Source organism: Condylura cristata, unplaced genomic scaffold (assembly GCF_000260355.1).
Source record: "Condylura cristata isolate star-nosed mole 26May11 unplaced genomic scaffold, ConCri1.0 scaffold00034, whole genome shotgun sequence".
Classification (NCBI taxonomy): Eukaryota; Metazoa; Chordata; class Mammalia; order Eulipotyphla; family Talpidae; genus Condylura; species Condylura cristata.
The window spans coordinates 8,612,483-8,624,128 of record NW_004567135.1 but is presented as its reverse complement, the minus strand read 5'-3'; the positions used below and the strand labels follow the sequence as shown (position 1 = coordinate 8,624,128).

General features: G+C 41.1%; 1 protein-coding gene across 1 annotated transcript in view; it reads left to right on the top strand.

Annotated features, from left to right (window-relative positions):
- Positions 1–1,736: 1,736 nt before the first annotated feature.
- Positions 1,737–11,646, top strand: part of CECR2 (cat eye syndrome chromosome region, candidate 2) — a 33,422-nt gene continuing 23,512 nt past the window's right edge. The window contains exons 1-5 of the mRNA XM_012732253.1: positions 1,737–1,812; positions 2,845–2,984; positions 3,709–3,813; positions 5,725–5,774; positions 6,437–6,606. Of these exons, the coding sequence (XP_012587707.1) occupies positions 2,929–2,984; positions 3,709–3,813; positions 5,725–5,774; positions 6,437–6,606 (381 nt within the window). The 5' untranslated portion in view covers positions 1,737–1,812; positions 2,845–2,928. The remainder of the gene's footprint in view (positions 1,813–2,844; positions 2,985–3,708; positions 3,814–5,724; positions 5,775–6,436; positions 6,607–11,646) is intronic.

Genomic DNA, 11,646 nt, shown 5'->3' with positions numbered 1-11,646 from the left:
GTAGGGGCTATCAGAGTGTAGGCACACAGAACAACACAGTTTGCACCGAGTGTTTGCTAGATTGGCATGCATGTACTCTCTTTACATCATGTGAGAGCAAGAAAAGTCTCTGTCTGGCCAGCCAGCTCCTGCTGCATCTCCTAGCTGTGCTGCTATTCTGTGAGATGATCTTAACATTTCTTACCACCATTTGAACTACTCTTTGCCCAGGTCCACCCTTCCTTGGGAAGCACCAGGCAGTGGAGAGGAAACCAGTCCAAACCCACTGAGGTTCACATAGACACACCTGTCACTGCTTCTGCCTTGTTGTGAAATTTGTCAAAACCTTGATAATTAGACTCTGCTTTTTCACTATGCACATTTTCTTCAGAGCGATAGCAATAGTAATAATAAAGTTTCTTCTCTCTGAAAAGGAAAGTGTTTCCTTTCTTATTTGCCTAAGATCTGATGACTTTTTTCCCTCCATGAATATTCCCTCTGAAATTTTCCACTAATATAACTCCTATAGATTATGGCAGTTTGGTAAATACATCTTTTTAAAATTATATTCACATAGACCCCAGTGCTTAATGAGGGGAAAAACTTTAAATCAAGTTTGTTTAAAGTAAACTTTTATCCATATTTTTTCTTAAAGAGTAATTTTATTTATGTATATAAGAACTGAGGTATGGGCAAGTAGTATGGGTGATGGGGTAAGAGGATTCTCCAGAGACAGAGTGGGGAGCAGAACAGGCAGATCTACTGAAGTACACTGCTGAGGGGAGCAGAGGGTGAGACAGGAGAGGTCTGCCATGCCATATGGGTCAGCTCCCTGGCTGGGGGATGCTACAGTGGCTGGTGAGAGCTAGATAGCATTGAATCTTTAACTCCTGTGCCACCAGGGAGGCTCCTTATCCACATTCTTTAGTGGTTAAGATATAGAATAACTTTTAGCAACTAAACAACCCTTTATTATATTGACTACTGCAAGGTACCAGTCTGTCCAAAATGCAATGGTGGAGTTGGCTTTGCTCTAACCAAAAAAAAATTGTTTCCATCAAGTTGTCTTAAAATTTCCTATGGAAAAACTGCCTTCACAATTTAGAATGTATCTTACAACATGCCCTAACATTTACATTTAATAGAATATAAAATTATAGTCACATTTTGGAGTGGCTGCTTTATAGTCTGGAGAAAAATTTCCCACCTTTGCTTCTTAACCTAAAGTGTAAATGAATAGGTAGGCAGGCCAAGTTTCTTTGTTTGCCTCCTAGGACAGGGACCTAATTTTGAACTGAACACCCATCCTAGTATTTATCTCCTTAATGGGCAGAGATAAGACTGGTGCCTTACTTTCACAACCTACACTGTTGCTTAGTTTTTGCCTATTTTACCAGAATGTGCTGTTCTTAATAACTTTTGTCTTCAGGATTTGGCAGAATATAACTGTCCATGTAACAGTATAGTGAAATGAAGCTTCTATAAGTGTAAAGTGCAAAACAATTCCTAGTAGTGGGTTTGTTTGTTTTTTTTTTTTTTTCATTTCCTGCTCTCCAAAGTTTGTCAGCTGTCAGACCATTGTTCTCTCTCCCCTTGCCCCTCCATCCTCTTTATTAATGTATTTTTTATGTTTGGGGCCATTTGGTCAGGCCTCAGACATTCCACAGCTACCTGGAAGACATCATAAACTACCGCTGGGAGCTTGAAGAAGGAAAACCCAACCCCCTGAGAGAAGCCAGTTTCCAGGACCTGCCTCTGCGCACCCGCGTGGAGATACTGCACCGCCTCTGTGACTACCGGCTGGATGCAGACGATGTCTTCGATCTCCTCAAGGTGTTCTACTTGGGAAGCCCTTTCCCTAAACAAACAAACAAAATTCAGGATATAAATCTGAAGATATTAAGCAAAGTAGAGTTTGGCTTTTGTTAACTCTGTTTATATGTTATTTTGATTTAATTTCTGGTTTGTTTTTAATCTTCCTTTACATGCATTCCATTGAGTCCCAGCTAACAGGAACAATTAAGAGCTCCCTGTGTGCTCTCCTTGTCAGAAGCCAGATAGCAGAGTTACAGTCAGTCACTGAATTTTATTTCCCAAGAACTTTAACTTCCTTGCAGTGAAGTTCATCCCTACTATAGATACACTTTACATACATGTTAACAAAAATTGTTTTGGGAAGGAAGGTGAGGACAGCTCTTCCCTTCCATCTTATGGTACCTGTTTCAAAGGAAGGGTGTGGCTATTGCTTTTTTTATTCCCAGGAGTGCAGGTTTCTAACCCTGTTGAGTCAGCACTGATTAAATGTGTTGATGGCTTCTCAGTTCAGCCATGCTCGTGGACACATAAAAATCATTGGGGGCGATTTTCACAGTCTATGCTGAGAATTCAAGGACTTCAGTAGCGGTGGCAAGGCCAGTACAGGTCAGACCCTGGGGTAAATTGGGAGCTGTACTGGTGGATCTCAGCTGGAATAAGAGATTGCTCCGGGTTATTACGGAGCCAGAGTAAAGAATCACGTGGGACCACACTCACATCGGTGTCCACTCAATTGTAATTACCTTTTCCTTTTATGGAGGCACATAAAATAACACTGACTCCAACCAGATCTGCAATATGTTATTCAAAACCTCTTTTGGTTTCTTTTTTTTTCTTCTTCTTTTGGTAAAAGGACATTGATGGGAATGGGAAGCATTTGAACTATTACACATCTTGTTTATCAAAGAAGGTAGCACTTTGGCATTCTTGGTTTAATAAGCCAGATGGGCAATAACATAAGACACTGGGCATTTTAAAATAGGAACATCTGCATAATATTTGGAATCCTTAGTTTTGTTTCCCATACCTTATTCCTGGCCTTCAACCTAGGGTCTGGATGCAGACAGCCTTCGGGTGGAGCCGCTGGGTGAAGACAATTCTGGAGCACTCTACTGGTATTTCTATGGAACACGGATGTATAAGGAAGACCCGGTACAAGGGAAACCCAATGGAGAGCTCTCTCTGAACAGGTACCTTTTTCAAGTCGGGGCTATGGTGGGTTCTGTATGACAGTGCCCATTGAGTGAGTTACATTGGCATTCTGCAGCCTGGTGTGTTTGCTTTTTTGAAGGAATTAGTTAAAATAGCATGTCTACAAGATGGCAAGTAGTTATTTCACATAGGAATTCTCATGTGCAGCCTCTGACCTAAGGTGTTGAATAGGTGGCGTCTGATACATGGCTCTTGGTCTGAGGTGCCGGTATATGCCATGGATGGTCGGTGCCGCCCGCGCCCCTCACTGACTGCATCCGACTGCATCCATTTCACTCTGCAGTTCTCTGAGATTCCTTTTACTGGAATCTGTGCTCTGTTCCGTCTGTCAAAGTCCACATTAGTGGTTGGTTACATGAAAAATAAGCCTACGGAAAGCTTCCTAGAAGGAAGAGGCCTCCTTTCCAGAGGAAAACTACCATTGTTGTTTTATTTAGATTTTTTACTACTTGGAGCAGTGCTCAGTGTCAGTAGGGTCTTCACTCGGATCTTACTACTACTATAACATGTCAGCTTCCCCTGGTCCCACATTCTAATAAGGAAGGCAGGAAACCGGAAGTCTCTGCTCTTGTTACCTGTGGTTACTTCATCTAGCCTTTTCTGTAACCTTATTGCCAGATGAGCAAAACTACTGATTTAAAAATCAGATGGTACATGTCAGTCCTGTGCCAGAAGACTTCTACTTAATGCACTGTTTCTTAGGGAAAGTGAAGGACAAAAGACTGTCTCAAGTGTTCCAGGGAAAACAGGAAAAAGAAGAGGAAGACCCCCAAAACGGAAGAAACTACAGGAGGAAATTACAGTGAGGTAAGAAAAATACTCTGTGATGGCTATAGTCCCTCATGCTGGAAAGGACCTTGGTTTCACTTCTTCCTTCATTTTCACTTCACATGGGCACGGGGAAGACATGGGGCTGAGTTCATGGACACCCCCTGATCAGTCACTGGGGCGATGGCATGTGTCCTGGACAGTCCGGAAGCCCAGACTGTCAAAGCCCTCCCTCTGCCATATTGCTACCCACTAATCCTGTTCTCTGACTTAACTATGGGAATGATAGTAAAGAGGATTAATTAAACAAGACCACACATGTGATAGCATAAAGAATCAAAAACTAGCCACGACCCTTAGTAGCTGCCCAAGCAGTAGTATCTTAGAATTCACTCTACCATGCATATTTTAATAGCTATGTAGAGTAAGTCAAACCTATGGTTAAATGTTGACTAATAATCAGTATTTTAGTAGAATTATGTATCATATCTGAGCTTAGATGTTTTCTTCATTAAGATTTTAGTCACAGACATGCTTTATTTTATTTAGAATACAACTTCCTACAATAAAAGATCTCAAGCATTTCATGTTTGATTTGCTACATTTGGGGAATTTTATTCTCTGCACTATTATTATCTTTTAAGGAATTCTACCCTGTAAATCTTTATGTAAGAGTTTGTAGAATTTGACCTATACTTCCAAGACCAGCCCATTAATAGACAACTAAGTACAACCATATTTTATTTTATAAGTTCTAATAACACAAGACAGCTTCTTTCCTCAAAATATTGGAACTCCTACTAAACAGTGTGGATGCTGGAAATAGGCCAGGTTTCATTATGTTTCTGTTAATCACTAAGAAGTATGACCAGGAATCAGATTATGAATAAATAAGAATTTAATACTTTTTTTTTACTCTGAAGAATCATGTTGCACTAACTTTCCAGAAATTTGACTACAAATAGTAGCTTTCTTCCCAGCAGTTTTGAGCAGTGTTTTTCTGTACGTACATCTGTTTTGGGGTTTTAGTGACAACATCTGATGTAGAGAGAAAGTGGTTTGTGCCCGTCTCCCTTCCCGTCTCCCTTTCCCTGCAAGTTCCTCGGTGCTGGCAATATGGAATCATTTTAATAAGCATGTGTGGACTTGCGCTACCCTCTACTGGTGATTTTGTTCTTTAGAGCAGTGTGTCCAACACAACAGTTAAATGTTTTTCAATTAAAGAAAATTTAAAATTCCTTTCCTCAGTTATTTTGGCTGCCGTCCCAGCTCTGTGACTGCAGTGTGGCTATGTGGCTACTGTTTTGGACAGCAGCAACCTAGAACATTTCCACTCTTGGAAAGGTCTATAGAACGCTATTTTAGACATTTGAACTCAAACCAAAAATCCACAGAAACTGTCCATTGTGACTTAGGGATACGAATGATAGTGATGCTTAACACTGTTGTGCTAAGCAGATTTTTTTTTCTTTTTTTGAGCAGATTTTTTTAAATGTAATCTACAATATTGTAAAAGGTAGACATTAATAGCCTCAGTTTACAGTAATTAACTTCTGAGGTCTAATGGTGACGGTTAGGTTTTTAAAATCTGACTTAAATAAGATTAAAGTAAGTGTTATGTTCACTGTAAGCCTTGAATCAAGGGTAGATTTTCTTGGCATTTTAACTGTTACCAGCTAAGTCTGGGTGATGCCCCAAAGTGTTTTAAAACTATTAAAAAAAGTGCTTGATAGTTTCCAGTGCATCAATGTTGTCATAGCAACAAACTCCTATGGATGGGGACTTCCACTCTGAGCCAGTAACTGCATCCTCCTGACACACACACACACACACCCACCACCCCACCCCACCCCACCCCACCCCACCCCCCTTGTTTTAAGTTAATTGGGTCAGCCTCTTAGGGGAAGCATGTCGTCGTTTTAATCGATCCCTCTTTTTCCTTTGTTTCAGTGAAAAGCAGGAGGAAAGCTCCTTGGCATCTGAGCCGCAGACACGAAATGGTAATAATTACAAAGAATTCTGCATTTGCAATATGATGGTGACTTGTCTCTAGAGTCATGAAATAAGAGGGTTGCAATAGCCTTCCAAGAAGACTGCCTTGCCCTTCCTCAGTTCTTTCTGCTCTTTTCTTGCCACTCGTCCTGTTCTTACTTGAGCCACAGAATGGTTAACCCCATGAACGAAAGAATGAGAAGCTTCTTTTGGTGTTCTGCTTCATATGGGAACACACTGGTTTCTTACCTAGATATCAGTTCTATAATCAAAATAGCACAAGTTGGAGGGAGGGGACATCCCGGTTTACTAGATCTCAATATAAGTGAAATGGGAAAACTGTAAAAATGCAAATCAAAGCCATTCTTTGATTTGTGGAAAATAAAACAGACTTAAACATTTCTAGGGTATTATGTCTGTTTTAGTCTCGGATGTTAAATTAAATTCTGTGTGGATCACAATAATTTTGCATAGTGTATAAGTACTTTTAACTTTTAATGAATAGTGATCATAATGGGAAAATCCAAAGTAAATCTTTACTGACCTTAAATTAAAAAAATAATAGCTCTCCTTTTCCTCTGATTCCCTGGTTTTAATCAAAAACAAAATTGAGTAAGTAGGATTAGGATCCTAGAGGGATCTTTTGAATGAATCAACCCTTTATTTATAGGGTCCCAAGGGCCAGGTCAAGGAACTTGGTGGTTGCTGTGCCAAACAGAAGAAGAATGGAGACAGGTCACTGAGAGTTTTCGGGAGAGGACCTCCCTTCGAGAGAAACAGCTCTACAAGCTCCTCAGTGAGGACTTCCTGCCTGAGATCTGCAACATGATTGCCCAGAAGGTAATGCAAATGGTGACCCTCCCTTTGTATTAGGTATGAAGATATGCTTCATCTTTTCTGATGTGGGTGTCAAAATGGGATGTCACGCCACATACTCTTCTCCTTCCCTGCAGGTCACAGAACATTCTTACTCCAAGAAGTCCCGAGTGTCCATCTTCTGTAACACTTATCTAGCTTTTCATGATCCAAATCAAGGTTTTTCTCCCATGACACTCCTCCAGAAATATTCTCTGAGCTCTTGTGCCTATCTGCCTATACCCTGCCACCCCCATTTACATAAACTTTCCTTTTTTTTACCTTTTTAAATCATTTTTTGCAGTCAGTCTCTCCCCTCCTAAGCAAAGTATTTCTCTTGGGAGTTACAGTGCTAGTTCCTTGCTGATTCACCTGAACTCTGCCTTCTCCACCTTTAGGGTGATTTTTAGCTTCACAAACCACATCTCATAGCTTCATGCATATGCACCCTAATTCATGGCATTTCCACAGACATCTTTTTCCCTCCGTTTCCCCCCATCGATAGTACTCTCTCAAAAGTTCCATGTTAAGCTCATTATCTACATGAGCCGCCCCATTTCTCATAATCTTAGCATTTACTTCACTACATGTGACCTCATCTTTTACTAAACTTCTTTGTCAATTGCCCAGAGTTCTCCAGGTGAGAGACCCTGTCTTACTGATCACTTCCAACTCCTATACTGCCTACTGTAATACTTCCCCTGTGGTGGCTGCTCAGTAATCATTCAGTTTGCCTAATAACATTAAAACTTCTGATTGTTAGTACTAGAAAGTAGAAAACTGACCTCCAGGCAGCAGTACCTGAAGAGGCGGTATTTATAAATGCAGAGAAGTATCAAGTAACAAATACATCACTTAATTTTTTGTGTCCAGCGAAGTTTCTAACATTTAAATAGATTGGTACATATGGGAAAATTCTAGAAAATCATCTTCCAGTAGTGGTAGGGACTTAAGTAGTTCATTAAGAATTACATTTTCATGGGTGAGCAAAAAAGTAAATATTTTTGCATTCCCCCCCCCCAGTATAATTAACTCTGTGTACTGTAGCTACACTTAGTTTTTATAATCTGCAACCCACTGTGACAATTTCCCAGAAATTGAAAGGCTTAATGTAGTTTCTTAAGTTTCTTAGATGCAGAGATGGTTTTGTAATGTTATGACTAATGATCTGATGATGACAATTACTAGTTTTGTTATTAAATTAATATATTAAATCATCTATGATTCATACCTAATCAGTTAAGCCTCCCTTATATTTTCTGCTTAACTTAAACCATTACCTAAGATATTTTTACAATAGGGAAAAAATGTCAAAGTTAAAATTGAGTATTTTTTATAAAGAGAAGAAAAATATGAAACAACGTAAACCATAGTATAAGAAACTAGAAGAAGTAGCATAATGCGTTAGATATTTTGAAAGATAAGTGTTCTTAATTTGTAAATGTCAACAAATGCATGTTGTATTGATTACAAAGAAAAAGTCAAATTGTACAGTAAGAAATCTTAGCAGAGCATAATTAAGAAGTGTTTTCAGAAAAAGATCCCATCAAAAATTCCGTAATCATCTGAATTTATTCACAGGTAACATTTTCTAAGCCTTCAATAAAGGATAATTTGCAAACACTTCAAAAATAAGAAAAAATGAGAAGCTATTCTGTTCATTTAGCTATGGTATCTTACATCTGTATTTCTAGTAAAATTAAATACACTCTCTGGTAATACAAATGTTAAGTCCTTAGTACTAAACAGTGAAAAGCATCTCTTCAACAAAGGAAAATTACAGTGTAACCTATGAAGTATTACTGGTAATGTTGCTTTGGAAGTCTTGTCAATGTTACATAACCAAAAAAGGCAGAGTAAGAGGCAAAATATTAGAATGTTTTGCCTGGAGGAATAAAAATTCACTTATAAAATATTAATAGGACTTAGTAATAGTGCTGAGAAACCAAACTTCCTATATCACCTGGCATGCTTATTAAAAGATTGACTAGGGAAAAAAATCATAAAAATCTTATGCTATCTGTATTTACATTGCAGTAGCTCATTGAAGAAACAAAACTTTGTGGCAACATGGATGAAACTAGAAGGGATTATGCTCAGTGAAATAGGTCAGAAGGAAAAAGAAAATATCAGATGGTTTCACTTAATAGGAGGATGATAGGGAACCAAATAAGGGATCAGGAAAGAAAACCAATGCAACAGAACTGAACAAAGATAATCAGACAACTATAAAAGTCAGAGCCATTCTGCAGGGTAGGTGGAGGAGAAGGTTTCAGAACAGGGAAGAACACAAGGGACTTAGGTGATGGTGCACATTGAATTGGTGGTAGAAATTCTATGGGGACTACACCTGATATATAATATATACAAGTAAGAAAATAAGAATAATACTTAAAAGAAAAAAAAAAACTTGCGGCTCTGCGCCCGTGGGTTCAGCAGAGCCCTCCTCTCCTTGTTCAGGGCCAGCGCTTACTTCAGTCATCACCATGAAGGGCAGAGTGAACAGGTTCAGACTGTTTGGGCTTGGCCACTGGGGCTGCTTTTAACCCTGGTAGTGTATACAGTTGCCATCATGGTCCCTGCATTACCTCTGCTGCATGGTCTGCATGTTCTAGTATACATCCACCCAGGGCAAGTTCAGTAACACAGTAAAGGCCAAGAGTGGGACGCTGGTCATCAGTGGAAAGTCCATCTCCATCTTCGAGGAACACGATCCAGCATCAAAGGTGACTGTACATTCCACTGGTGTTGTCGATACTACCTTTGAGAAGACTGGGACTCACTTGTAGGCTGGGGCCAAAAGGGTCGTCATCTCTGTCAGTGCCCTATGTTTGTGATGGGTGTGACCACAAGGAATATGGCAGCTCCTTCGAGATTGTCAGCAATACCTTCCGCACCACTGACTGCTTTGCTACCTTGGCTCAGGTGCTCCATGACAACTTTGGCATCATGGGCACACTCATGGCCATGGTCCATGCCATCACTGCCACCCAGAAGACCTTCAGCAGCTCCTCTGGGCAGCTCTGGTGATGATTGCCTAGGCTGTGGGCAAGGTCCTCCCCGAGCTGAACAGGAATCTCACAGGTGTGCCTTCTGTGTCCCTACCCCCAGTGTGTTGGCTTTAGTTCTCAACCTGCCACCTGGATAAAGCCACTGAATATCGATACAGTATCATCACGAAGGTGAAGCAGGGGTTGATGCGGCACTGGCATTCCTCAGCGGTCAGTTGTTCAAGTTCATCTCCTGCTATGACAGTGAGCACAGAGGACAAGAGGCACCCCCTGAGCTGCTGGGAGCTCTTCCCCACTTATGTGTCACACTGTACTCCGGGTCCCCTGGAGAGGGGGTGGGTCTTAGAGAGCCCTGCCTTGTCATGTACCATCAATAAAGTGCACCTCCCCTGCCCCAAGGAAAGCAAACCGCACAAACATGAAGGTTTAAGAGGACAGTTTGTGTAAAAGGGTCATATGGTTGGTGAGTGGCTGTACGTTTATACGTTAAGTTAAAATAACTGCTTGAAAGATTCCTTGCTTTTTGCTATGTTACCCTAATACTCCCTCTGCCTACCTATCCAAACTGTATTGATCAAAAGGGATTTTGTGCTAGGTATGAAAAATGACTGATTCAAATGTCACTATCAATACTTGTATCAGTAGGACATAGTAAGATGCTCCCAAATAGACACCGTCACGTTTTAAAGTAGTTTGTAAAAGACAGCACCAGTGACTTGCACAGTGTACAGAGGATCAGTGTAGTATGAAGAATCGTGAGCTTTTGATCTTCTCTTTCAATTTTTAAGTCTAGAGCTTCCCTGGTTAAGATTTAGCTAAAAGGAGATGTAGGCCAGTAAAAGGATTTGTTGCTAATGTTAGACAGCATAATAACTAAGGATATATGAATAATACACACAAAATATGATCGTGAAGGATGAAGGGAAACTGATCTGTTTCAAGAATACCATCCTCCTCTTTAATAACTTTGTTCTGGCAAAGTCGGAATCAAACTGGAGTTCACTTCTGTTGCTGCCAGCATGATAAGTGAACTGAGAGTCTCTTCAAAAGGAAGTTCCACCGTGTTTACATTAAAGTTGAAGAGATCTTCCTTTTGGGGTCATGACATATGTAAAGGAGCTGTGGGCAGACTAATCGAGAGAAAAGACGGTTTTCACAGCCTTTGATAGTTGAGTCTGTGTTTGCACCGAGACTTCATTCTTGGAACAGGAACACTTTTCTCAGGTTTCTGTCTCGCTCAGGCTGCCGTCCGTGTTGGCAGTGTGTGTTATATAGCTCACCCCTTGCTGTGAATTACTTTATCCTGTTAGCTTGTTGATGCAAGGCTCAAGATTCTCCCTTACGTGCTGCGACACCAAATCTGAACGCTGCTGCTGCTGGAGCCACAGAAATCCCTCACCTTAACCCAGTGCCCTTGCTTGGCTCTAGGTGACAGTGAAGCTACAGCGCTCATGCCACCAACCTTTCAAAACTTGTGTTGGCCTGCAAAGTAGTTCTCCACGTGTTTTTCAGGTTTCTTCAGCAGTCACTTTAAGGCTCTTCACTTTTCTCTGTGCTCAGTTTCCTCAGGCTCCCTGAGTCCTAGTCCCTTCAACTCTTCCCCGCTGGTCTTTACCCTGGTGTCCAGCCCAGGCAGCTACTCTCATCCTCTCTACTGCCACTGACCTGCCTTTAGACGCGGAGGTCCACCTCCACATGCTCAGAGCCATTCTCCACAGTGAAGGTCCTAACATGTGGCTTTCAGTTAAGGGGGTTTCTTGCCAGTGTTAAAGATTGTCAAAGGAGATACTTTTTTCCCTTAAGGAAATAAACTGGCTCTCTATCTTACGGAGGTGAATAGTCCTGGTCACGGACTGTCCTAAGGGCACCCTGTGCCCTCACCACAGAGAGAGCCGTCCCCGGTGGGCCCTGTGGGCCACTCTTCTCCTGGCAGCAGCAGCAGTAGCCAAGAACACCCCGATCTGTCTTTCCCTTTCTTCTCCTCACTGCTACCTGTAGGGAAAGCGTCCGTGGC